The 25576-nt window shown below is 44.2% G+C and overlaps 1 protein-coding gene across 1 annotated transcript in view; it reads left to right on the forward strand.

Moving 5' to 3' along the window:
• Window positions 1-4771: 4771 nt before the first annotated feature.
• The window catches only part of Efnb2 (ephrin B2), a 39657-nt gene continuing 18852 nt past the window's right edge, over window positions 4772-25576 (forward strand). Inside the window, exon 1 of the mRNA XM_020156141.2 lies at window positions 4772-5069. Within this exon, the coding sequence (XP_020011730.2) occupies window positions 4948-5069 (122 nt within the window). The 5' untranslated portion in view covers window positions 4772-4947. The remainder of the gene's footprint in view (window positions 5070-25576) is intronic.

A 25576-nucleotide genomic window follows, 5' to 3' on the forward strand; every position in this document is an offset into this window, starting at 1 on the left:
GGGGAGGGGATTCCAGAGGACTGTAAATATAGAGTGTGTGTCAACCAAGTTCCCACCCCACGGAGTATTTTTTTGGAACTTTGACTTTGTGAAGTAATCCAAATCAGAATGTTTGCTTTTACATCTGTAGACCTGCTCCACATCAGTGATACTTCCTTTTATACCTAAATCATTGTTAGATTTATAAACAAAACATTTCATTGGAAGTCATATTTGAAGACTGCTCTTTTCCTAAACCAGTGATTCATCAGAGGATATAGAAACATTTGTTCTTTTCTATGCCTTTTTTTTTTAATGCCTTGTATGTCTTAAGCCAGTGAATTAAAGCATAATCTTTAAGGATCTAGCAGTTTTACACAGCCTGTGTGTGTGTTTGGTAGTCTCAATATGTTCTCTAAGATTCATACAAGTGTTGGTTACCAAACATGGTAAGATTAGAATAAAATGAGTTTGTTGACTGTGTACATTTGGATGGTATGCTCCTCATTTTTAAGGCTTTCACTGTGGATTAAATGACAGATAAAGAACTAAAAAATAAGTAATTGCAGTTGCTTTTAAGTGCTGTTGAGTTCTTTGTAAAGTGGGAAGGGAAAACAGTGGCTTTATGGACCCAAATATAGATCCATTATTGCTTTATGCTAGCAATTTCCCTTGTATGTGCACAACAGCATTTAACTTTTAATTTTCCTGTAGAGTGTCTTATCAAGTCAGTGTACAAAGTAAAGAGAGGTTAAAGTATTACAATTAGTAGGAACAGTGGCAGCAGTACACAGTTAGTTGTCATTTGCTCCATCACACTACCTACTCCATTTTGGAGTAATGAGTAAAGCTTGGCTGGCCCTTTAAACTTCTCCTTTGCCAGGTGCCCAAGCTCACTGGGGTCATTTGTTGTATACCATTCATTAATAGTGCCATGAAAGAAAAATTTGGTTGAGCTAGAGTCTTAAGTGACTACTAGTGGGATTTTGCTTCCATAAGGAGGGTGTTCTGTAAGCTAAGTTTCCACTAAACTTTCCAGAAGGAAAATAAATAACATAATTTAAGTAAGCTCTAAATTAAGATACTTCATTGTATAGTAATCTGAATTTTAGGGGAGGAATGTGTCTGGCAAACTTGATTTTTAAGGATTTTATTTTACTCTTGTTTGGAACTTCTGTTTGGGTGAATTGGGCAAAAATGTGATTTGCCGAAGAGTTCTAAAACCTTAAGTGACTTGCATAAAATAAACATGCAGTGCCAGAAAAGGAGGAATACAATTTCAGGAAAAGCTTAGAGATAACACAGAAACAACACTTAACATATCACACGATCAGCAATTTTTCTGCAATGTTATGTTTAGGTAAGCTTTTGTTTTTAATGGAGTTCTGTTACCTCTTGAATGTCATACAACTGATGGAATGCCATATTAGAAATAATGGAAGAAACAGTCTTTAGTTCCAAAGACCAAAACATGGTTAGGAATTCAAAGGATCAAGAACACAGTTTTTTACTAAGATGCATTTTCCTTGGCAAAATAGATTGCCCTCTTGGGGTTAAGGTTTGAACTCAGGGCTTTGTACTTGAAAAGCAGGTGTTCTACTGCTTGAGTCACACCTCCAGTCCATTTTGCTGTGGTTATTTTGGAGACTGGGGTCTGGAACTTTTTCCCAGGGCTGGCCTGGAACCATGGTCTACCCCATCTCAGCCTCCCAAGTAGCTAGGACTAAAGGCATGAGCCATGCCATGGGTATGCAGCTGCCTTTTTTTTTTTTTTTTCAGCTTTTATTACTGCCCCCTTTATTCAAGTTTATATTAACTTATAATGGAGTATAGTAGAAACTTCCTTAACTCTAGAATACACTAAAGTAACTTCCTCTGTTGAAATAGTCTTGTCTTTTGAAATGAAGTGTAAAATTAACAGATTTCAGAACTACCCAAGAATTACAAAAATCATGTGCAAATACAAATATGTATTAGAGTGCTGTGTTTGGCTCCTGGTTTGTGTTGCTTTAGATTTCCTACTTTAGTACACATCCCTGTGACATCCTTGCCTGGCATTCAAAGATGTACCACAGTAGATAGGTGATGCTTTAATACACGGAATCACCACATAAACTAGTAGACCTTTGACATCCTCCAGGTCTTTGCAGTTGCTGATGCTTTTCATTTACTGTCTGCAGCAAGTCTGCACTACTGAAAGTTGATGTATGTTCACATACTTCACAGAATTATGCAGTAGAAATCTTATGTAGGCCTTTTTCCTGCTAAATATGCACTTTTTTTAAAAGGAAGCAGTTTTTAAATATATATTTACATTTCCCCCCCAAGGTAAAGTATTTTGGATGTGAGACTATCTGCAAGTTTATTTTTGGAAGCTGGGCTATTTTCAGACAATGCAAATTTCCCCTCTTTCCTCCAGCTTATTTGGTGAGAGGATGTAGGGGCTAAGAGGTCACAACTTAAATTTCAAAATATGTTTACTAAATATGAGACACTAAGGTACTTCTTTAAAAAGACCATTTTGCTAAGTTTATATTAAATTTCAATGAATTCCTTAAATACTGTCAAGCATGTTAAAAACTAGTCTCTCTACTCTTCTGTAGTTGAAATAACAGCACCTCTTTTTTTGTTTTTAAATCTTAATTCTGTCAGTAAGTTCAAATCGTAGTTTAAATTTCCCTAAGTTTGAAGGCTTATTGAGAACGTAATTATGAAAAAGTTTTCTCAAGGATCTGCTTGGAAGAAGATGAGTGCATTTGGTAGTTTACATTTCTTAGTGTTTTATTTGAAGCTGGTCTTTACAAATTTTTTACACTGAAGTGGAAATTTAAGTTACATTAATATTTCAAAAAAATTTAGTACTTAAAATTTAGCACGGCATCCAAAAAAATCCCAAGAAAATGTTATAAGGAAGAATGAGAGAAGCTGGGCGCCGGGGACCCACAGCTGTAATTCTAGCTACTTGAGAGGCTGAGATGGGGTGGATGGCGATTCGAGGCCAGCCTGGGTAAATAACTAGAGCAAAATGGACTTGAGTTGTGGCTCAAGCGACGGAGCGCCTGCTTTACAAGTGCAAGCCCCTACCCCCTAGTTCAAACCCCAGTCCCACCAAAAAGAACAACGAAAAACCTACTCAGTAACTAAAGGCGGTTTTTTTTTTCTTTAAATTTAGCTTAGTGGGTAATTTGGTTAAGTAATACAAATCTAGGAGTATCCCTGGTTCTTTGAAGAAACTGGTGTGGACCGCATTTGAAAACAAGCCAAGCGTATTTTGTTTGATTGTGTTGGACTGTGACCTGCACCTTTGGGCTGTCACTATGGTGTCCCCGGTGGGGGGGGAGGGGACTGCAGGGGTCTGGACCCGAGGCGGAGGAGCGCAAGTGGGCGCTAGTGGGCGCTGTGGGTCCGCGGAAGGCGCTGGCGTGGCGCCGGTCAGAGCCGTTCTTGGGCGACTCTCCACCGGCTCAGTGCCGAGGAGTCCCGGACAGTTGTCCCGCCACCCCTGGCCCACGGCCACCTTGGGCGGGAGCCTCCCGGAGGCGGGCTGAGGAAGCCTTCGCGCGGCGGCTGCTGCGGGAGAGCTGAGAGGTGCGGCTGTCTCGGGAAGTGAGGGCGACAGTGGATGGAGGGGACCGGAGGCGCGGACACTGCCGCCCCCCATGCGGGTGCACCTCCCGCAGCGTCCCCACGAGTCGTTTTCTGCAATTCTCGGCGCTGGTGGCCTCGACCGCGCCGGGGCCGGCGTTTGGTAGCAGAGCCGATGAGACACCGAGAAACGGCGAAGGGACTCGCGGTGCGGGGTGCGGGGTGTGGGGTCCCCGCTAGAGCCCCAAACGAAACCCAGCGCCGTCGACTGGCCAAGGGGGAGCTTCGCCCCTAACTGATGTGTACGGGTCAGGACCCTTGCCGGGCCAGCAGCCGGGCGTGGGCACAGGCGCCCGTCTCGTCGTGGCCGCCCGCTCAGCTCTCGGCCGTCCCTATTTCGACGTCACCGCGCGGGGAGGCCCGCGCGCCGCTCCGGGGGCGCTGTGCACGGGCTGGGCCACTTCTCCCGAGCCTTCGGCCGCTCGCCGCGCCGCGCTCCGGCCGCTCCGCTCCGCTCGGGGCGGGGGCGGGGCTCACCTGTCAGCTGGCGCCCCGCCTCGCGGCGCCCAATGTCGGGCGGGGGAGGCGGACAGACGGGCCGACCGCCCAATCATCGCGCGGCTGCCGCGCAGCAGGCCAATGGGCTGCGCGTGGCGGGGCGGGGCCCCGCGTTTATAGCGCTCTGACAGCGCGCCAGCCGCGCTGACTCTCCTCCGCGGGGACGGCGGCGCCGGCTGGAACGAGGAATTGCGTGCGAGCGGCTCCCGGCGCCCTCCCCGCACACAAAGGCCCGCACGCGTCCGAGCCTCTCCTACTTACTCCGCGCGCCGAGAGCTCTGAGGACTGAGGAGGCTCCCGCGCGCCCGAAGGCGCCCTTCTCCGCTCCGCGCCCGGGGACATGGAACCGCGCCGACGCGGCGCCCGCGCGCTCGGGCCGCTGCCCGCTCCCCTGGATCTATAGTCCGAGGCGGCCCTGCCTGGGGCGCAGCTCCCGCCGCCCCGCGCCGGCTCGTCTTTCCGCTTCGGGCCTTTGTCCCGGCCCGCGCCGTCCCTGCCTCCCTGCGCCCGCCCGCCCGCCGCGGCTGGCCCGGCACCCTGGATCCGCACGGGAGGCGGTCGTCCGAGCTGCGTCCGGCGCGGCGCCCCGGAGCCCCGAGTCCGCCGCGCCGCCGCGCCCCGCGCGTGCGATCCCACCCCGTGCCCTGAGGGCCTCGGAGGGCGAGCGCACCCGGCCTTTGCGACCGCTGGAGCTGGTCGGCGCGTCCCGGAGCTGCCGCCAGGCGCCTGCTTCTTCCCCACCTGTCTGCCCCGGAGAATTGGGGGTCCGGCCCGCGCCCCGTCCCTTCGCGCCCGGAGTGCGCACAGCTTGGGAGCGGCTTAGCCATGGCCGTGAGGAGGGACTCTGTGTGGAAGTACTGCTGGGGAGTTTTGATGGTTTTATGCAGAACTGCGATTTCCAGATCGATAGTTTTAGAGCCTATCTATTGGAATTCCTCGAACTCCAAGTAAGTGATGTCCGCGATCGCCCCGAGGTCCCCGCCCCGGGTACGCCACGCCGTCCGGGCGGGAGGTGGGGTCGGCCCGGGAGCCTCGGAGCCCGTCTCTGGAACCCGGGCCTCCTGTCCCCCATCCCCTATCGCGGCCACATTTCACTAGGTGGAGGTTCGCTCGGCTTGCCAGCCCCAGCGCCTACTCGAAGGGGCGCTCTCCCCGCCTTTCTTTCCCTAAGCCCTTCCAGCGTGCTAAAAGCCCTTGGCCGGCTCGGGTGGCGCGTCTGGGTAGGTGTCTGATGGCGATACCTGACCCTCGTTCGATTTTTGAGGACGAAGGACGTTGCCAAAAGCGGGGCTGACCGACGCGCAGAGACTGGCGGGCTCAGCAGACAGGCGGAGGTGCTGCCCTCGCGGGGAGCGCAGGATGCGTGGGCCCCGGCCTCGCGGGCGGGCGGGCGGGCAGGCGACGCGGGCTGTGGGTCTGGGGCAGCGCAGCGCACCCTCGGAGTGGGAGCCCGCGGCGCTCCAAGGCCCGCGCGCCTCGGCCCCCTGTCGCCAGCCCGAGTGTGCGCGGGGAGCTCTCCTGCCCCGCAGAACTCTGGCGGCGAGCCCTCTCCTCTCCGCCTGGCAGATGGGCTTTAGGTTTCTTCCTGAGGGTCCTTTGCACGTCGGCCTCCCTTCGGTTATAAATCAGTGGTCTTGAACTCTGAGCGGGCCTGGTAGCTGGCTTCATTTCCAGGACGCCGTCTGCAAAAGCTTAGGGCCCTACCCAGTCCACGCAGCTGCTGAAGTCTTCTCGTTTGGGGGCCCTGGATAGGAACGGGATCCTTTGGATCAGACTTGCTTTTGTCACATCGTACAGCCAGGAGGAGAAAGCCAGGCCTTGTGAGAGTAACTTTCGTTTGGAGCTGCCAGCGTACATGGAGAATTTAAAATTTGCAGTCCATTCCTTCATGTACCCGTAGCCAGCTGAGTATTCAGAGCACCTCATTTCTCGGTCTACTTTTCGAATCATAGCCAGAAGGCGTTTCACAGAATCTTGGGATTTGAGCCTTGGGAAACTTGGGGGAAAGTGTGGGCACATTGGCTAGTGTCTGGAGGAACGTTTGGGATCAGAAGCAAAATCAATGGCCTCATTAAGTTAAGCAAGGGGTGCGTGGGTTTAGTAGTAAAAACATAGGGGGTTAATTTAGAAATTACACCTCAATGAAAGAATTGTATCTACTCTCAAAAGTGGTCAGTTTCAAGTTTACCGAAAATGCCCTCCTTAACAGGCAAAACCGCCCCAGTATTAAATCGGTTTAAACAGAGATTCTTGCATGCTGCTGGACGGCACTTTCAAACACTGCTCGGATCTAAAAGTTAGTGCAGTCAGCTTCCGCGTAGTCTCTGCTTGTATGGAATTTTTTTAATGCAAGGTGTTGTATTTGCTGTACTGGTTGTAAAGACAGCGATACGGAACCGCGAGGCTCCAGGTGGGGCCGGAAGGCGCCTGGCTGGGACCTGTGCGCTGCGCGAGCGCTCGGTGCCTACAGAGGTCACCCTTCCCTTGCGCGATGCTTGCAGCGCCGCGCCCTCCCCCAGGCTGCCTGCTCCGCTCCGCTTCTCACTTTCACCCCCGGCTCTCTTCCGAGGCCGATTCCTTTTTTCCTTTTCGGATTTAATATTTACATTTAAATGGAGTTGAAAGAAATTCCCGCTAACCCCTTCAGCGCTCAGCCCAGCGTCTGTATCTTTGTGTTCTTATTAACCATTAATTTGCGTGCATCCGGGAGGAGGATTAGAAATACCTACTTGGAAAAGAAAGAACAATGATGATTTCCACCTAAGATTTAGGCAGTGATATCTCTTTTTGTATTGTGTTAGGGAAGGGGAGGTCACTGATATTTACTCACGGCCCTCGTGGTTCAGATTAGATTATTTTTTTGAACTGAGGCCACTGGTTTAGAGCACTGCTAGGGGCCTGCATTTTGGAGAAACCTGCCTCCCTGCCCTGCTGGGGTTGCTGCTGCTCCCTACCCTCAACAGTACAATCTCCTTTAAAACTCTCCTGGTAATGGCTGGCGTGGAGGACTAGATACTTTGTCTCTGGAAAAGGTTTACTTTGGGAAAGTGGGCAGCTGAAAGGCCGCAGGAGAGATCGGAAGGATTTCCTCCTGGAAGGATGATATGAAAGAGCCTTTTTTTGAATTTGAGAATGGATGGACCCGCCTGGTGCCAGGAGGTTGCTTCACTTGGGGAAGTCGCACACTTCTTTCCAGGGAGAAGTTTCAGTCAGTAAATACGAGGTGGCAGGAAGGTAATCACATATTTTGAAGTTGCACTGTGAAACAATTTATTTGTAATGAAGTGGCCATCTGTAACTAGATTTGTTTCCTTTGGGGGTCAGCTTTTTTAGCAGGTGGTCGACATGGGGAGCAAGCAGCAGCTGTTTGCATAGTGTCCAGAAGACCCTTTGTAAATTCAGCGTCTCCATAAGTACTTTAATCACGTTCTCTGTGCTTTCCTCCTCCAGAGTTTATGTACTAATTAAAAGAAGTTCTGTGTACTGGAGGATCTGTGGTTATCCTTAGTTTATTCACATTGCATCCCACCCATAGTTTCTGGTGCCATTTAGGTTATTTCTCACACACTTACACACACACACACACACACACACACACACACACACACTACTAGTTCAGGAGAAAACAGCAAAGCCTAGCTTCCATTTCCAATTAACACTAAAGTAAAACTTTTCTCCCTCAAGCATGCTGTTTCTGCCAAAATAAAGTAGTTGAGTTTTTGAAAGAATAATGATTATTTCACTTTAGAGTGAGCAAATCTGTTCTGGTGTAGCATTCTAGAATAAATTTCACTGACTTTGTTGAGAATTGCATTGAAGCATTAACCCCTTGTGTCTAGGGATGCTGTTCCCTGTGCATCACACACTACTTACTTAACAAAGCATTTTGCTTTTCTCACGTAACTTTTTCCCTACATACTACTGAATTCTTGATATTGACTGACCTGATGCCAAAGAAAAGCTGAATAATATGTAGATAACCTGTAATACATGGGCCTCTCCCCATCAGACTCTGAATAAATACAGACCTGTCAGATTGCTAAAATAAATTACAATGGATAGTGCTGTTTAAACAGCTCATTCAATAACATATATATGCTGGCCTGCCTTGCATTGTGTCTGAAATTCTTATTTTTGTAGGTAAACAAATGCACATTCAGCACTGATTGAATAGCCCCTTGAACTATGCTCCACAGTTTGCGTTTGGGTTAATCTTGTCGGTTTTAATATATAGAGAGAAAAGCACAAAGCACCAGGGGTGGAATTGTTTGTCCACATTCCTCACATTTTGTCAGGCTGATAAACTGTAGGTAATGGACTGTCGTTGTTCCCCAGGACAACTGAGCCAGGCAGAGCACAAAGGCAGAGCTAAAGTGATACCTCACAACATGTCCGGTAGCCTTTTCAGATGAGAATTTATTTGGGAATCCTGTCTTAGGTCTGCACTTCTTAACCTCAACAATTACAGTTTGGAGCTTCAGAAACAAGAGCTGGAGGTTGAAATGATTCGTTAAGCACTTGGTTCTAAATCTTTCACAAAGCCTAGCTGTTGACATTAGCCCTACCAACGCAAAGAAATGCAAATGACTCCAACATGCCTAAATGCTTCTGACTCTGAAGAAGCTAAAGTATGAGGACAGGTGAATTAGCCCTGGCCCCGAGACCACCTAAAAACTGCATGTTGGAATGGCTTCCCCATAGTCAGCTGAAGAACAGCTGGAATAGCTATACCAATTATCCTCAAACCTCTTCTCTGTGCAAGTACTGAGGTGAGTCCTCTGGGTGGTGGTTGTGAATGATAACTGCCTCAAACCGGCTTTGCCACTGGAGACACTGAATTGCCAACCTGTCTTCCACTGAAAAACTTCAGGTTGCTTGCAGGAGCCTCATGTAACACCTGTCTTTGAGCAACCATGTTTCAGAGTGTGTTCACCTAATGGAAAGTATTGGCGACCTCAGCATGACTGCAGTGATGCGTCATAGGAATGGGAGTGGCAGGGAGAAGGAAATCCAGATTGTAGTAGACCCTAGTAAAAAAACATGTTGTGAGAGATGTATTTCCTTAGCATTTTACGAAAATTTTATTCTTAAATAAAGATTTCATCGCAAACTGGACAAAAAGAAGGACTCTTTGAAAGATGATTAAAATGGCCCTAGTGTCAGCCTAATCTCTGCCTTCCTTTGCTGCTGACATAAAGAACCTGTTTTTCAGGTCACTTATCATACATCTACATAGATTTTGCTTATGAGCTCACCCTTTGTGTAGCGGAGTAGAGCCTTAAAGAGGAGAGTTCAACTGTTTAAAATATTTTGATTAAAATATGCAGAATCCATAGAACTATAAGCTGCTGGTCAGGAATTAGCTCTTTAGGGAAGAACTACCCCCATTTTTAAAGGGGGGGAATTAGAATGGGGTTGGGGAAGGACTAAGAACAGTAAAGAACGAAGGAGAGCAAATGGGACATGTTCTGAACAGCTTGGAGAAACTCCTGTGGCTCCATTGTCTCTCTAAAGCCAAAGAATACAAAGGCATAAGCAATTCAGCGCTTCTCCCATGATGGAAAATGTAAACCATTGACATAGCCCCTGTTTAACTCGTTTAATTCTCATTTTAAATTCAGCACTATACTGGCCGTGTGAACTCTGAAGATTTCTTTAGTAATCCATTTTGTAGTTCGGAATCAAAAACAAAGTGAAAGGGTCTGACACAATTTGCTTTTATTTTTAGGCAAATCAACCCTGGTCATAGTTAATAAGGGGATTACAACCCAGACTAGGTCTTTACAGATGTAATGTAAATCAAGGGCAGAGCATAAAGAAACTGATCCCTTTTGATTGAAGTATGGTAAAAAGGCATAGAGAAACTAGCAGCAGTAATCTGATTGTATGGCAATAAAACCACCATTTTCTGTCTTTCAGATAAAAATAATGTGTAAATCCATGCAGTTCATAAGATGTAAAGGCAGATAAAGGGGGGAGCCATGGCAACATATAGATTAGCTTGATGTTAGAAATGACACGTCCCTGAAAAGAGTGCGGGGCGAAGCCCTTGCTCCAGGCTGTCGGGTATTATGTGAGAACCACACGGACTTGGAAACTGGGATTAGAAGTATGAAAGCGCCACTTGTGGTCTGGGGGAGCTGAAGCAGCAAAGAAAAGCTGCTCAGTTCTTGCTCATTGGTGGAGGATAATATGGTCAAGGTGGGTTGCATTGACGGCCTTTTTATAGATTGAGATGGAGGCTGATTAAAGCTTCAGATCGCTGCAGTCCTTAGGCCTGAAGCTTTTCCTGCTTAACTCCTGGCCTGACCGCAGCAGCCATTCTGTAGGATTAACCGCATTTAGGGTCCTTGCCTTCATCTATTTGGGCTTCAGGCAGAGACCTGCTGGGCAGCAGCAGAGACCAGCGGGGATAGGTAGGGCTTCGGCTCTCTGAAAAGAAAACAGAGGCCTTTTGATTTCAGCCTCTCTCAGACCCCGCTGCATCTCACATCACACAGGAGAGGCAAAAGTAAACATAGGATGTAGGCCCTTCCTCAGGCCCATCGTGTCATTCTGTGAGTTTTGTCTTTCCCACCCCGTAGGAGTTAAAGAAGAAGAGAAAAAGAACAGATAATAAAATTTAGGGGGGGGGGATTTCCTTTTAATTCAAATTAATTCATCCAATATGGCAAAAACCATAACATATCTAGAAGCTATGTTATTCATAAATGTGAGTCATACTCTTCCAGTTGGATGGAATGGGTTCCCTGGTATAAATTCTAAGATAAAAAAGAAAAATGGCAGTTTTCTCCAGCATTAAAGTGAAAAACAAAACAAAATTCTCTGTGCTGTTGGCTGTTATTGCCCTGTCCAGAACAGCCTTGTAAATGAGATGGACTTTTTGTTTTTGCCATCCACACTTTCCATTTTGGTCATTAAACAGAATAAGCCATTCAATCCATGGCTGGGTCTCATGCAGAGTGACATCCGCAATTGGGTCAAACCACCAGAAGGGAATCATTTACTTTATTGCCTCCCATTTGGTATTGCAGAAAAGTCTCAGCATTTCTTCAGAAACTTTGAAGGTGTTTGGGCACACGGAAGGCTGCAGACCCCAAGTGACTTTCCTGATGGAGAGGATCTTGGGTACCTTTTACCAAAAGGAACAGCATTAGGTCTTTTCTAGACTTCTAGTCTTCTAGTGAAGACTGTGAGTAAATCTTAAATATCCTACCTTACACCCATTTTGTTGATTTTGTTTCTAATTTTCAGACAGCTGACTTGACCATAATTGTGGGCTATAGATACATTGCATTTGTTGCCTGTTTTACTCATCATTTTAAGAAATACTGTAGCCATTAGTAAGTTGCTTTCATAGACAAAAAACATTTTAAAGTTATTTCTTCACAGACCTCCCCTGCCCAGGGCCTGCCACTGCCTTCTTTTCTCACTTAATTCACTAATCTATATCAAAAGATCCATTTCATTTGTCTAGATTCATCAAAGAGAAGGACACCCCCTAATTTATAAGCTGGTCACATCCTAGCACCTTGCATTCTCCATTTGACAATGATTGCTAATGGCCCATTCAACTAAAGTATTTGCTTGTTAACAGGGAACAGAGCATGATAAATGTCCAGCAAGCTTGCTGCCTCCTTCAGCTTTTCAGATGCAGACTGGTGCATATTTATGGCAGGCAAATGACAAAAGAAGAAGCTGAATTGCCCTGGCCTCCCGCTTTCTATTAGGATCAGGGTTAAAGTGATTAAAGAAATGGTTCAAGAAAGCCCTGCCATTTCTTCAGGAGTCCTGCAGTTGGCTTTGCGTCTTACCTGTGTGAACACATTTCAGAATTATGATGCGTAAGGGTAAGGATGGTGCTTGCTAACTAACTAGTTTGCTAACTAGAGAAAAGAGTAGGTGATCCTTTTTGAATGTTTTCCGTGAACACTGAGTGCCAGGTGAGCATGATTCTGCAGTTTCAACAGGAAATCAGTAGTGGCTCCAGATTTTTAAAACATTTTCTTTCTCACATATAAATTCAAATATGCACTCCTAGTCCAGGGCATTCTCTGGTTGGTGGGTATGCACTTGCTGATTTCAAACTGAATAAAAAGGAAAAAAATATTCAGGAAAAGCTTCATTAAATAAAAGCAAGTTGTTTCTACCCCAAGTAATTCTAATCTAAACAAAATAGGAAGAACAAGTAGGCACTCATAAATTCTGATAGTCTGCACTTTCCATTCTCCAGGGCTATAGAGTGGGTGAGCATTCAGGCAAGTCAGTAAAGGGAACATCAGAGTGCCATGAATGAGCCATTGGTGTTCTGGCCATACTTGTAAAACATCTTTAGTACTATAAATAAGTTCCACAGAGAGTGATTAACAACCCAGTTTGTTTTCTCCATTGAAATTCAATTGCATCCAATTTTAATTATAGTATTTGTATCGCTCATCCAACATTTGCTAGCACAATCCCTACTGCCACTGAGGCGTTAATCTGTGTGTTTCATGGAAAAGTAGGAGTGCTGTGCAGATGTTTGAAACCTTAAGGCCAATATGTCTTTGCCTTTGAATTAAGTGAGTGGGCCTGAGACATCAGCTGGCAGATATGTGTTGGGGCAGCTTATTACTGTCTGTCACTCTAAACCATTGTTTCCTGCAGGGCACCTCACCTATGTGCTAGAATTTCTGACTTTCAAAGCCAGCAGAGTCTTTCAGCTGACCGCCTTCAGTTGCTTGTTTTAGAGCTGAGGAACCTGATACACAATGTGGTCATGGTCATGCCACCTGAAGATGCTTCTGCATTTCAGTCTTGTTCTTTCCACTACTTCAGTGGGCTTATTGTATCTTCAAAATATTTGCCCTGGATCAGAGTTGCCTAATGTATGAAGAAAGCACAGCAAATCATGTTCGTGTCCAGTTTACAATGTATCAAATTACAGAAGAAGTTAGAAAATGTCACTTTTCACTTAAAGTAACTATATTTTGGGTATATTTTAAATTGAAACAAGTTCTCAAAAGCTTTGAACCCTTTCTTTCTATTGGAACACAGACCATCATTACAAGGATTCAACATTTCTCCTAGATGTGCTCTATCTCATTGACTTGTGAAATGCAATCCCTAATCTTTACCGCAGGCACAGAAAGAACAGGGCCCAGTGCAGGTTCCAGTTCACTTTCTTCTGGCCAGCACTGGCATCCAGTAAGTATTCCGGGAATGAAAGGCACAGCCCAGATTTATGTTGATGACTGCCTAACTGTTAACGATCATCTGCTACTAGAGAGCTACCCTCCAGAGCATAGCTCCTGAACTTTAGGGTTCCTGAGTCACCCCAGTGCTTGAGAAAGCAGGGATTGCTGATTCCTGAGTTCTAGGGTGGGGCTGGGAGATTTACATTTTTAGAAAGCTGCCAGGGATACGGATGCAGTTGCTGTTGCTGGGAGACCATGCCTGGAGAACCGTTGCTCTGGGTCATCCTACTTTGAAAGGCTGTTTCAGGATCTCTAGGGCAACCTCCCTGTCCCCATTCTTGCTGTGGGGGAGCATAAGGAATCTAGACCATTGATGTTGGACACTTCATTAATTTAGTCACCATTGTCTGGCCTGTTAGTAGGTTCTGAGAATACAAAGTACACATGTCTACCCTTGAGATTTAAGTGCTAAGGCTGACAGAGAGAAACCACAGAGGAAAGCAGGCACATTCTGCATTAGGGTTCCATGGCCTGGTGTGTAGGGGAGACACAGTAAGAAGGGACAATGATCACCCAAGAAGAGGGGAGTTACTCAAAGAAGCAGCCCAGGGGAATACTGGTAGATTGCTGAAATACAGAAAATAGTCAGCAGGCCATAGCAATGCTGTGAAGTGTCCACTGTAAACGTGTGCCATCATTTCATACATCTGGCCATAGCACAAAGACAAATTCCATGAACTGAACAAATGGACAGTCCATTGATTTTGGCTTCCTTTTTAATGTGAGGATTATCTGTACCTATTGTTTTTCAACATGAGTGTGGTAACCAGCAGGTTAGGCAGTTCACTTAGCAAAGACAGTGGAGCAGAGGCTACTGTAGTTTGGTCAAGAGCATCTGCTTTGAAATTTGCCTATGTGAGCCAATCCCAAGTGTAGCCATTTGTTATCTGTGTGGCTTTGGGAGCAGTATCCCCCATGTCATTCAGTTGTCCTATCTCTAAGATAGTTCAGTAATATGATAGTGTTGAATAAAAGAGTAATAAAATTGTGGTCAAGTTAAAAGTGTTTAAAGAGCCTAGCTCTCTGCTTGGCACAACAAACCAATAAATGTCAGCTAGTATTAACAAAAATTAATTGAACATACTACTGTGTGCCAGGCTATGGTTCAATTTGCTTTCCACATACAAAGAAAAATTGAAAATACTCTGTTAATAAAGACAATAACTTTCATTTTTTAAAACTCTCTGATGTTATCTTTTGTTTTCCTGCCAAACTTCTCATTCTTTAAGATTTTCTCCTTCATGAAGCACTTTTCCTTTTTTATTTCCTATTTACTACCAAGTTAGACACCCTCTCCCCTGCTTCCCTACCCCAGGCTTACTTAAAGAGCACTTAGAACCCGGACACTTGTACAGCATTCAACTGTGTGGTGGGAGTAGGGCCTTTGTCTGAATCCATTTTGTGTATTCTAGGACAGTTAGAGATGAGGTCATTGAGTGGCACATGGATGGAATGGGCAATGTAGCATTTTTACCGTTTATATTACATGGTATCTCTCATTTAGAAACCTGCTCCTGGTGAACCTTGTTTTATATAACAGCAGTTGCATATAGTACCTACTAGTGCCAGCTGCTCTTCTAACTAGTGGGCGAATAAATACTTACAAACACTCATAGCAGCTACATAAAGGAAGTACTGCAGTTGTCACCTTAAACAAATGAGGGGAACCAAAGCCACATTGGTTAATGAACTTACTCAAGGGTATAGGTATCTAAGAAGTGGACTGAACCCAAGTACTTGGAGCCAGGATCCCTCTTAATTATCTGCTCTTATTTCGATGCTGTCACAGAGAGGAGCTAGTTATGAAGTACACATTTGCTCAAAGTCGTGCACACAAGGTACATAAAAAGAATATGCTAGGTTTGACCCTTGTCTCTTCTGACTTAGTTGCTTTCTTATGCATGCCATCCAGTTCTAAACTGGTCCTTTGACTGTTCCATATGACAGGGTCATACTCCCTGGAAACAGAATAATCATTGGCTTATTTGAAGGATGACTAGGCTGATTTTACAGTATATAATATTAATGCATTTATTGAGTATTATTCCTTTGACTATTAACATTTTTCTTTAATTTAAATAATTGATCAACTCTCCCTGCAAGGTAAAAGAGGTCAAATTTTCAAAGAGAGTTGCATTTGGTTAGAAGCTGAGTGCATGTCAAGCTAAGGAGATAGTATGACATCTTCTTTAGAGTCTAGTCACAATTAAATGCCATTTTATTTTGGATTTTGGGATCTATGCCAGCTTCCAGCTTGTCAGAGCTGAGAAAACTCAAATCAAGTCCAGGCCTATTTCTATAGCAAACCGGGAGTCTGGCTTCTTGCCTGTGGAGTCATTCAGTACAGCCCATCTGGCTTTTGATGTTCTGCAAGTTTGGAGCCGTTTGTTTAAGGAAGCCAGGCGGTGAATATCCGTGGGCCTGGGGTTCTCTTGACTTCACTGAGGTGCCTCTTGGTTCACATTTTCACCATGCTCCTCATCTGCTTACCTGGCTTACTGCAAACCATGCTGCTGGCCCAAGGCCTCTGGCATCCACATCTTCCTTTCTTTTGAGCTCAGGGACCCCAGCACATCCTCTTAACTCCCTCCTGTTCAGCTCACTTCAGCTTAGTTCAGTAACAGCCTGTTGGAAGAGCTGACAGGATCGAAGTCCTAGGGTGTTTTGGATTTTGGTCAAGGTGTGTCCAGGCTGCCTTAACAGCCAGTGACAGCCATTCATTCACATTTTTATCAGATACACAGTTTGGGGTGGGTGATATGTGCAAAGTCAGTAACTCACTGTGGTTTTCCTCCTTTTTGATGTTAGCAGTCTTATAGCTGTGGCGAAGTCATGAGACAGGCAGGAAGAAGTCTCCTGTCACACACCCATAGTGGACCTGTGCCTGACCCTTCCTCTGGAGCCCAGGAAGGAGGAAGTGTCTGGGAGACAGCCATTCAGGGGCTTGTAAAGCAATCACACACAGCCTTATAAACTGTGTTGCTAGGCATACTGTGCTTGCCTGGCAAGGAGAGTCCCTTTTTGTAGCGAGAGAACTAAGAGTCTTATCTCTTCTTCTGTCTGACGTGTCCATTTATTTGTGCTTTAATTGCAGAAGCACCCAATGAGTGCGCCTTCACTGGGGTGAGGACCCAAGCTGCTTGCTGCCCCACCAAAAGGAGAGATTTTTGTCTTACTAAGACATGGGCAATTGCTTCTCTGAATAGGCCAAATTCTTTGAAATGAAAAAGAAACTATGGGTGATGGTGGTAATGGAAGGGACAGAGGTGCCTATGGCCATGTCTGGCTGGTTATGCCACTGGTCCCTCAGCTGACTTCTTCATGTGTTTAGAATACCAAACCAGTCCCTGCCAGACTTTGTGTGGTTTTCATCTCTGTGACTTTCTCACTCAGGTAAAGGAGCGCATGGACCCGACCACTTATATCTGAAACAATGGCAAGCCAGCAGAAAAGCCCTTTGAATCCCTTTCTCTGTGAGAGCCATTTTTCTGTCTGGTGCCTCACCTATAAATCACATGAGTTCCATCTTCCTTTATAGACTCTTGCTAAAAGCACAGTTGGGAACAAGACTGTACAGGTGCAAACAAATTATGGTTGGGAAAGAAGCCTGCAATGTTTCTTGTTTCTGAGGGTTATGAAATCCTAGTTTCTATCATGGAGCCACATGGTTGTGGAGCCAGCAGGACAGTCTAGCATTTGAGATCACTCCCTTCCTGCTTTCTCACTGGCACCCTGGCTTCATTTTTAGACCCCCAGATTTTGCTTGAGTAGCCATAGAATTCACTGTAGACTTTTTTTTTGGGGGGGTGGGGAGTAGTTTGGGAGGAGTGTTGGACCAATTATATAAAGACCTCTGTTTTTGCTTTGAGGTAGGTTGTTGGTCATTGTTTTTAATTTCATAGCAGAAATTTAACAGTTTCTTGTGAAAAGACAACAATGGTATCTGCACATCTTACTTTTAAATGTGTGACATGTAGGTGATTAATATACAAGAAGATGATGTATTTTCAACCTTGACTTGTTACAGGAGTTTATGACCATGAAAATCATAACAGAGGTAAAAATGTAACAAATACTTCTGTTAATTTCCTGTAAAAATGTTTAAGCCATGAGATTATTTTTGAGTGTTTTAAAATTAAATTTACATTAGCCACCAGTGTTTTTGAGCATTATATCACAAATAAAAAACAAGATTAACATCAAAGGGTGTCAGTTTTCATTCATTTGTGTAGCACTGTAAGCCATGAAATTGAATATTATTTGGACTCACTGGTAATTGTAGAATGACAGGGAAATGGATAAATTTAGATAAAAGTATCCACCCTGGTACACTCAAAGACCGTCAAACATGACTTGAGGTCATTGGGCCAAGAAGTGGACCCTCTAGCTCCGTCATTGCAAATTAGAATTTGATAAAGAAAACTCACCTTTAGCCTATAGTTTAATTCCTTTTTGCAAGTGTGTCCACAGATGAAGAGGTACAAATGTACCTCACCTGGGAGAGTTGCTGAACAGGTTTGTGTTCCTGTGGGTTCATAAGGCATTTGAATTTCGGTGCTTCTCATCTTTCTGTTCTTGAAAAGAGTTTGCTCTTGGTTGGTGTGAAGATTGAAATGTACACCTCTTTCCTCGCCCTCCCATTTATAACACTTTAATGGTCCCCAATTGTGTAGCCTGCTTTTAGGCCCTCTTTCTTATCCTTGACTAAATCAGCTTCAGATTGCAGATGGTATTTGTTTTAGAAACCTGTGAAAGAAGGGCACCTGGGAAAACAAGTGATTGTTCCAACACACATACACATTTGAATTACAGCAGAAAGTGTCAATTAAAGCCTCCAATTACTACCTTATTTCTTGGAGGTTTGAAGCCACTGAGAAGATAGTGGTGCACTCTTGCTGGAAGTTTCAAGGTAATTACTTGTTACTCTAAGCAGTGGTTTCTGGTAACCTAGTTCTGTATGAACCTGACACCCTATAGCTATACCCCACTACTTCTCTGGTTTCAGAATAAGGCTGTGTGGAAACTTGTTCTCATGTTAAAGTGCAAGAGGGGGCAGTAAAGTGCTATCCACCAAAACAGAAACGTTTCTCACGCATTTCCTATGGGAGATACTGCCTGTGTCATTCTTGAGCCACTTTTACTTATTCATTTGAGAACAGATTCTTTTTGGAGGTTGTCTAGAATATCTTCTTAAGCTGTAGCAGCACTGTAACATTAAGTGGAAGTAACGCCGGGCTGAATATCCTGCCTGTTTATGAGATGTATCATTGCATGCACACACTCTTGATGCAGTCATTCTTCAGGAGCATTTGCATTCCCAAGTGCACAGAGCACTCCGTCTGCTGTGTTCATGCAGCTCCATAGGCCAGAAGCGCACAGCAGAGTTGAGGGTCAAGGGTAGGGCTTAGCCAAAGCAGTTTGTGTCCTTTGTGAAGCAAAACAAGCCAAACTGCAGTCTCTGTCCTCATTAGAATTTCACACTAACCAACTTACATGCTGGCTTCTCTTCTTCTTGTAGCCTTTGCTGATGAATTAAAATAGAGGTATTTCATGGAAGAAGTCCATTTTACAAAATGTGGTAAATTCAAAGTGTCCTTACACTGACTTGGGAACGAACCTAGAGCATCAGATGATGTTTGGTTTGCTAACTGCTAGGGTGAGCCTGTTGGTAAAGTTGGGATTTATGCTTCTCGAAATGTCAGCCGATTTCCAGATTTGAGCATTCAGTGATTTAGCATAAATTGTATCTACCACTTATTTTTTCATTTATTCGAATAAGCAATTTGTATGTTTTTCTATCTTTTCTGGTTTCAGACATTGACTTATTACAGGGCCACAATTCCAACTATGATAATTTCATTTATTTGTTTTCTAAGAAATTGCATCTCAAACTTAAGAAAGTCTACAAGCCTTAAATATTTTAAACACTTACTTTAAAAGTCATAGTAATGAAAGCTAGTTGAAGAAGATAGTGTAATTTGTTTCCTGAAGTTATACATTAAAAATAATGTCCCAACTTGCTCACAAAGTCAGTAAATGCTTACTGCAGAAGTTTTGAAACTCACAGAAAGTTAAAAGTCCACTCTAGACTCTCCACCCAGCAGCCCAAAGCAGTAACAGGTTAAAGGCCTTGGTGTAACTGTCTGCCCATGCTGGTCTCCTGCAGCCAGCAAAGTAAGAAGAATGGCACACCACATGTTTGATATGTGTCTTATTTTCATCTGAAATAAGCCATCTATGTTCAGTGATCATACAGAGTCACACATTGCCTAAGCACAGGGACAACTCTTGCATGAACATCATACATTGTACCTATGCAAACTAAAATGGCCGAGACATAACGGGGTGCTATACAACTTACGGGACCACCTTCATGTACGTGGCCGGTCATGGGCTGAGAAGTCATTGCAAGTTGTGTGACTGTGAGATGAAAGGAAAAACAATTAGTTTTCCATGGAACATACTGTATATTCACTTAGGAGACTTACTTTGCTTGGCCGTGTTCTGCAGATAGAAATACTGTGTGGGTCTCCTGTCTCTCTCCACCCCATTTGCATTTGCACCCGCACAGTTTGGCGGGATTTGTGTTGTTCTGTTACATGAGTTCCATGGCCATATTTCTCAGCACTCAATACCTGCCCTGATAATGCCAAATATGAAACATTTTATTTAAATAGTTTTCTGGGTGAATGACAGAAGACAGCAACAGCTCTAGTTTCAGCTGACACTGTAAGTAGAAGCTCTTGTTCTGGGTTTCCAAGAAGCACTGCCATCCTGTCTGAAAGGGTTTTACCTGACCCCAAAACTGGTCTTTCCTGTCTTTTGTCCTCATCACTTTGTTCTGTGTCAGCTTGACTGTTTTCCATTCAGTCACTAACATATTAACTTGCCCTTGTGTGTGGTAACAACTCTGGCCTATTCTTCAGTCATTTACTTCCATGTTATCCATCACTTTTCTTGGGAGAACCACCAGGTTGTCCTTCTTCACCTGCATTTCTCAGACTGCATCAGCTTCAAGTGGCCTTTCAGAGATCCAGACATGCTTGTACATTAGCCCATTTTGTTCAACCTCAAGAATCATGTGCCAAGTCACAGGACGTCTATACTGAGGCAACCTGGGTGTGGTCAGGGGAAATGAAGGGTGGGTGAAGAAGAGCAGGGAAAATGGGGTTTCCATTGCTGGAAGAGGGCCAGGCAGTGCAGCTGTCCCTGACCATCTCACCCTCTGGCTCCCCATGGATCCTCCTGTTGTGTTAGGCCAATAGGCCAAGTTCAGAAGTAGATCTGGCAACTGCTGCCTTCACCTGACCCAAGCACCTAGTGAGGCAATGCTGGTCAGTAGAAGGATTCAGACTTGACTTTGCAACACGAGAGGGTCTGTTCTGTCCACCACAACAGCCTGTGGAAGCCTCTGAATTCCAGGCAGCTAGATTATGCTCTCGGTCATTGTGCCAATGTTTTAAACTAGCCTCAATTCACGTGGGAATTGTTAGAACTTTGTGCTCTGTTCCTCATTGGTTCGGTTATGTTCTGCTCTATTAACATTAAAGAATATTGTGTTGCATAATGATAATATAAGTTTTTACAATTAGGAATATGGAGTTGAAATGTGTAAATTATTAGAGATCTAATTTAGATTAATAAATATTAATGTCTAATTTAGATTATTAGAGTTATCATCACAGTATTCCACATGGAAGTAAGTATTAGTGTCTAGTTGGTGAAGAACTTTTTGCAACTTGAATTAAATTCAATAGGCAATCCCAAAGGTGAAAAAGTATTCTAATGTCAAATCATTTTACTTCAGATATGTTAGCTTTGAAAACCCTACTTCAGAATTTGCATTTTTTCCACATTCTGTTTTCTATATCTGAAAGCATCTGTTGTCTTGCTTGGAAATGATTCACTGGGAAAAACCAGAGGAATTGCCCATTTCTGCTCAGTGCTCCTCCACTTACTTCAAGGGAGGATGGGGTTGGGGGGTTAGGCCCAGGAAGCAGTCCTGAGGTTGCCTGACAGGGAGCAAGGTGCACTTTCCCTCACTGGAAGACAGCTCAGCAGCCAGATTCAGGGAGAAGGCTGGCTCCTGTATGGGTCATGGAACACTGTTGTGTCTTTGTTATTTGGTTGGGATTTAAAATTTACAGACTTTATGAAATGACACCTCTTTCTAGCCACTTTTTTCTGCAGAGTTTAATGAGAACTACCTCCCCCGTGTGGTGTGGCTTGTATCTCTGGGGGGTTTCCACTGTTCTGTTTTTGGTTCCAAGATGAACCTTATTTCAGCACACTAAAAGAAATCTGTTTTGACATTCACTATGGCTAGTCAGGTAGTAATTTAAAATTGGCCAGTTGTCATCATCATAATTTTAAAAACACTTTTAAAGTCAACAAATGATGAGTGTATTATTGAATATCATAAAATACTTGGAGCATAGATGTATAGGTAGTCTGACTTAGTAAGGTCTCTAAGCAATCGCCAGGTAACAAAATCCAAAAACAGAACTATGTGCACTGACTTGATTATAGCCTATAGGACTCATTGTGTTCCATTAAAAAATGGTAGTATTAAGAAACACCCCATTTGTTTTTTTTTAATACATTCTGCTATTTGCATAAATCTTCTGAGGTCAGTCTGTAACATTAAATATAAAACACAAATTCCAGTGGTTAGCTTCTTTGTTCTCCACTTTTGGTTCTTGGCCTCCTGGGCCAAGGCACAGATATTAGGTGGCTGCCTATGAGCCCAAGTCTTAGCTGACTACCTTGAAGAAGCCTCTTGGCTTTGGGAATGACTAGTGTGTGCTGGGCCTGCAGCTAGACTCCCTGTAGCTCTCCATGGGATGCTCACAAGCCTGCCTGTGTATTGGCTTTTTCCTAATTTTTCTTAACTTCATGGCTTATCTATGAAAAACCTGATTTAAAAATAATAAATAAATAAATAAACCATGGTTTCACGAAACCAGGTTTAGACTCATTGTGATGCAGTAAGAAATGGAAAGTGTGCAGGGAAAAGGGCTTTTCTTGTTGCATTTCATGGGACATCAGTGTCTTCACCTGGTCTGAGCACTGGGTATGTGCAGTGCTCCAGTGGAAGTCAAGGATGTGAAGTTCCTGGACCGGTGCTTTGCCACCAGCAAGAGCTCAGAAGCTGCAGTGTTTTTGTCATTACTGGTTCTAGGAATGTTCAGTTGCCTCATGTTTTAAATAGGGTGGGATTGTCCAGATCCTTCGAGAGAGAAAGGGTCAGAAACCAAGCCTGAAGAGGTCTTATGGAAACCCTACCCCTACGCCAGCTGAAGCTGTGTCTGCAGAATGCCTAGTCCACCTGAGATCTCAAAACAGCTTGTGACACTTAATTTGACTTGATTGTGTGTAAATGTTAGCTCCCATTTGTTCATTTTTTTTTCCAATTTATACATTATTTATTGAGCGTCTGCCTTATGGCAGCCCCACGGGCCTTCAGTATTGAGTCAGACACCCCCGGGACTTGCCTGCCCTCAGAAAGCTAGATTGTAAATTCCTGATGATCTGGATCATCCTGTTTTCTGCCTCTAAGAACATCTGGCCCAAAATAAGTCACTTGGGTCACTGTGCTCATGCTTTGTTTGCTGTCCTGTGGCTTTGGGAAGTGTGAGGGCTCCCAGGAGGTGTCTGTGCTGGAGGTTGGCTGTAGTAATCCTGAAGCCAGCCCTTGGGGCAGCTTGCAGAGACCTGGGACCTCTCTCAACTCAGCCATGCTCTCTGTTTATTGAGAAACCACAGTCTCAGCAATGAAGGTGACTGGTGTGCCAATCCTTTACAGATAGACTTAAAATAGGAACTTCCGCCACTCCAGAATTGGGTTCTTTTCTACAGAATCCAAAATCCAATAAACAGGTATCTTTTTTCAAATGACCTTTTGAGACAATGTCTTTTTTTTTTTTTTTTTTTTTTTTTTTTTAGGGCCGAAAAGCACATTCCTGCTTCAGTTTTTGCCACAATGTAGGTGAATTGGCAGTTTTTGAAGTTTTGGGAAGAGTGGGCTTGGTCAGAGTTCACTTTCTGAGCATATCAGAAATGCATATTAAAATTTGAGCTCCCTCTTCACATGCTTTCATTTTTATAAGCTCCTGGGGTTTCATGATTCCCTGTCACTGACCATGACAGCTCTCAACATACCCCAAATTAAAACTGTATATCAAGGAAGGGTGGCTCCTTTGGAAACTGAATGGAAAGACTCATTAAATTATTTAATGTGATTTGTGCCTTCTGAAAATATCATCTGAAATATGTGATCCATGAAGCTATACCTGCCCGTGCTCCATGTGTCCTTGACTTCACCTCACTAGCACCAGTGAGAACTGGGACTCTAACCTGTAGAGTGACAAGAGAGTCATGAGAAGTGACTTGTCTGGGTGGGAGGAAATCCATAGTGAGTCCTTAGTTAACAAGGAAAAATATCTCCCTGAAGGACTCAGGATCTTAGGAGCATTTTCAATGAAGAAAGAGCTGTGGGAGTGGGATTTGAGGTGTGATGTGGGGAGCCCTAAAACATACACAGGTGTACAGATCGGCTGGGAACCATGCTTTGTCTTAGGAATGGATGGACAAGAAAATGGTGCATCTAGCTTGGTTGGGATCCTGACCTACCAGACCTGCACAGACCTTAGGGAAGTTGGCAAAAGGTTTAAAAAAAAAAAAAAATGTTGACTGAGCCACAGACCTGAGTTAGAATTTAAGAAAACTTTTAGTCACATCAGCAAATGCTTATGGTGTCCCTCTGTGCCAGCTAGAAGAGAAAATGTTTGAAGCATGCTGGGAAACCCCAGACAGGAATTGGCGCCTGTTTTTTGTAAACATTGAAGATTTCCTAAAAAGGTCAAGGATAAGCATGAGAAAAAGTGTCTGGAAGGTGAACAATTTAATGCTCGTGGAATTTAGTTTGTACCCACTGCTAGGCATCCTAGACATTTCAAAGCCTCATTCACAAACAACGGACTGAAGAGAAGGCACTGGTATTAAAGGGATTGAGACAGCACTCTGGGGAAGTTCAGACTTCACTTCCTTGGGGTTGGATTTTAGAAGTATTTCTACACAACTGTGGAAATGGCCAAAAAGGTCATAGTGAGGCAGTCACCTCGTGGTCATCTCCAGTTGTCAGAAGTTCCAGAGAATTCAGTGCCTACCTGGGTGTTTTAAAATTTACATTGTTATAAATACTCATTTTGAGGTCTGCTTCACAGAAGGATTTTATCTTAGGTGGTTCCCATTCACCACCTTTTTCTTTTTTTTGTTTTTGAATGAATGTCACATGGTCTTACTAAAGGGGCCAATTTTTTTTTAAAAAAGTGTGTGTGCAGGGTACCATTCTGTCTTTGGGCTTGTGCAACAACACATTCCCAAGAAGGTGGCTTGTGCAGCCACCATGTGCAACAGACATCCTTCTTGCCATAAAAAGTACTGGTTTTTAAGCTGAGTCTACAATATAATTTGTGTTTTGTGCTGCTTCCTTTATAACCACCCTGATGCACTTCTCAGAAAATTAATACCTTTCATTAGCATAAACCATGTTGCCTCCAGATGGATTTGAAATTTGGGGTACCCCATCATTCTTGCTTTATCTCTGTTAGTGAGTCCTGGCCCATTAGTCATCATGGCTGGTGGGCTTCCCTTGGTTAAATACAGCCTTGGATTGGAAGGATTCAGACACAATACTTTGTTCTCAGGCTTTAATATTTTAATGAGCCTGCAGGCTTGGCTGCTTACCGGTCCTGGGATTTCTGAGTGTGTTGTTAGTGTTAGCACTTTTAGAAGGATGTTCATTAGGAAGCTCTTGTTTCAGGTTCTCAGAGAAACTTCCCATTAGGAAAGATCTTTCAGCAGCATGGCTAGCAAGGAAAGAAAGGGGAGGAGGGAAGTTTTATCTCTAAGCATTCAGGGGATATTGTATCAGTAGTCTTCCTTCTAAAGGTTTGCTTCTAAGAATTAATTGGAGCAAGTACACCTCAAGGGAGGGGGAAAGAGAAGATGTCTAGAGTAGGGACTATAGTTGTCCTTGCAAGCTGAGGACTCTTCACTTTGCAGCTGAATCAATACTGCAACTAATTATTTCTGGTTATCTTTTATAGTTTTGTAAGACATTTCTTTTGTTCAGTGTAATAAAAAACCCATTGTTTGATCAGTAACTGACTAATTATGATAAGTAATTTGAAACATTCCTGATGAAACTTGTCTGT

Source organism: Castor canadensis, chromosome 10 (assembly GCF_047511655.1).
Source record: "Castor canadensis chromosome 10, mCasCan1.hap1v2, whole genome shotgun sequence".
Taxonomy (NCBI): Eukaryota; Metazoa; Chordata; class Mammalia; order Rodentia; family Castoridae; genus Castor; species Castor canadensis.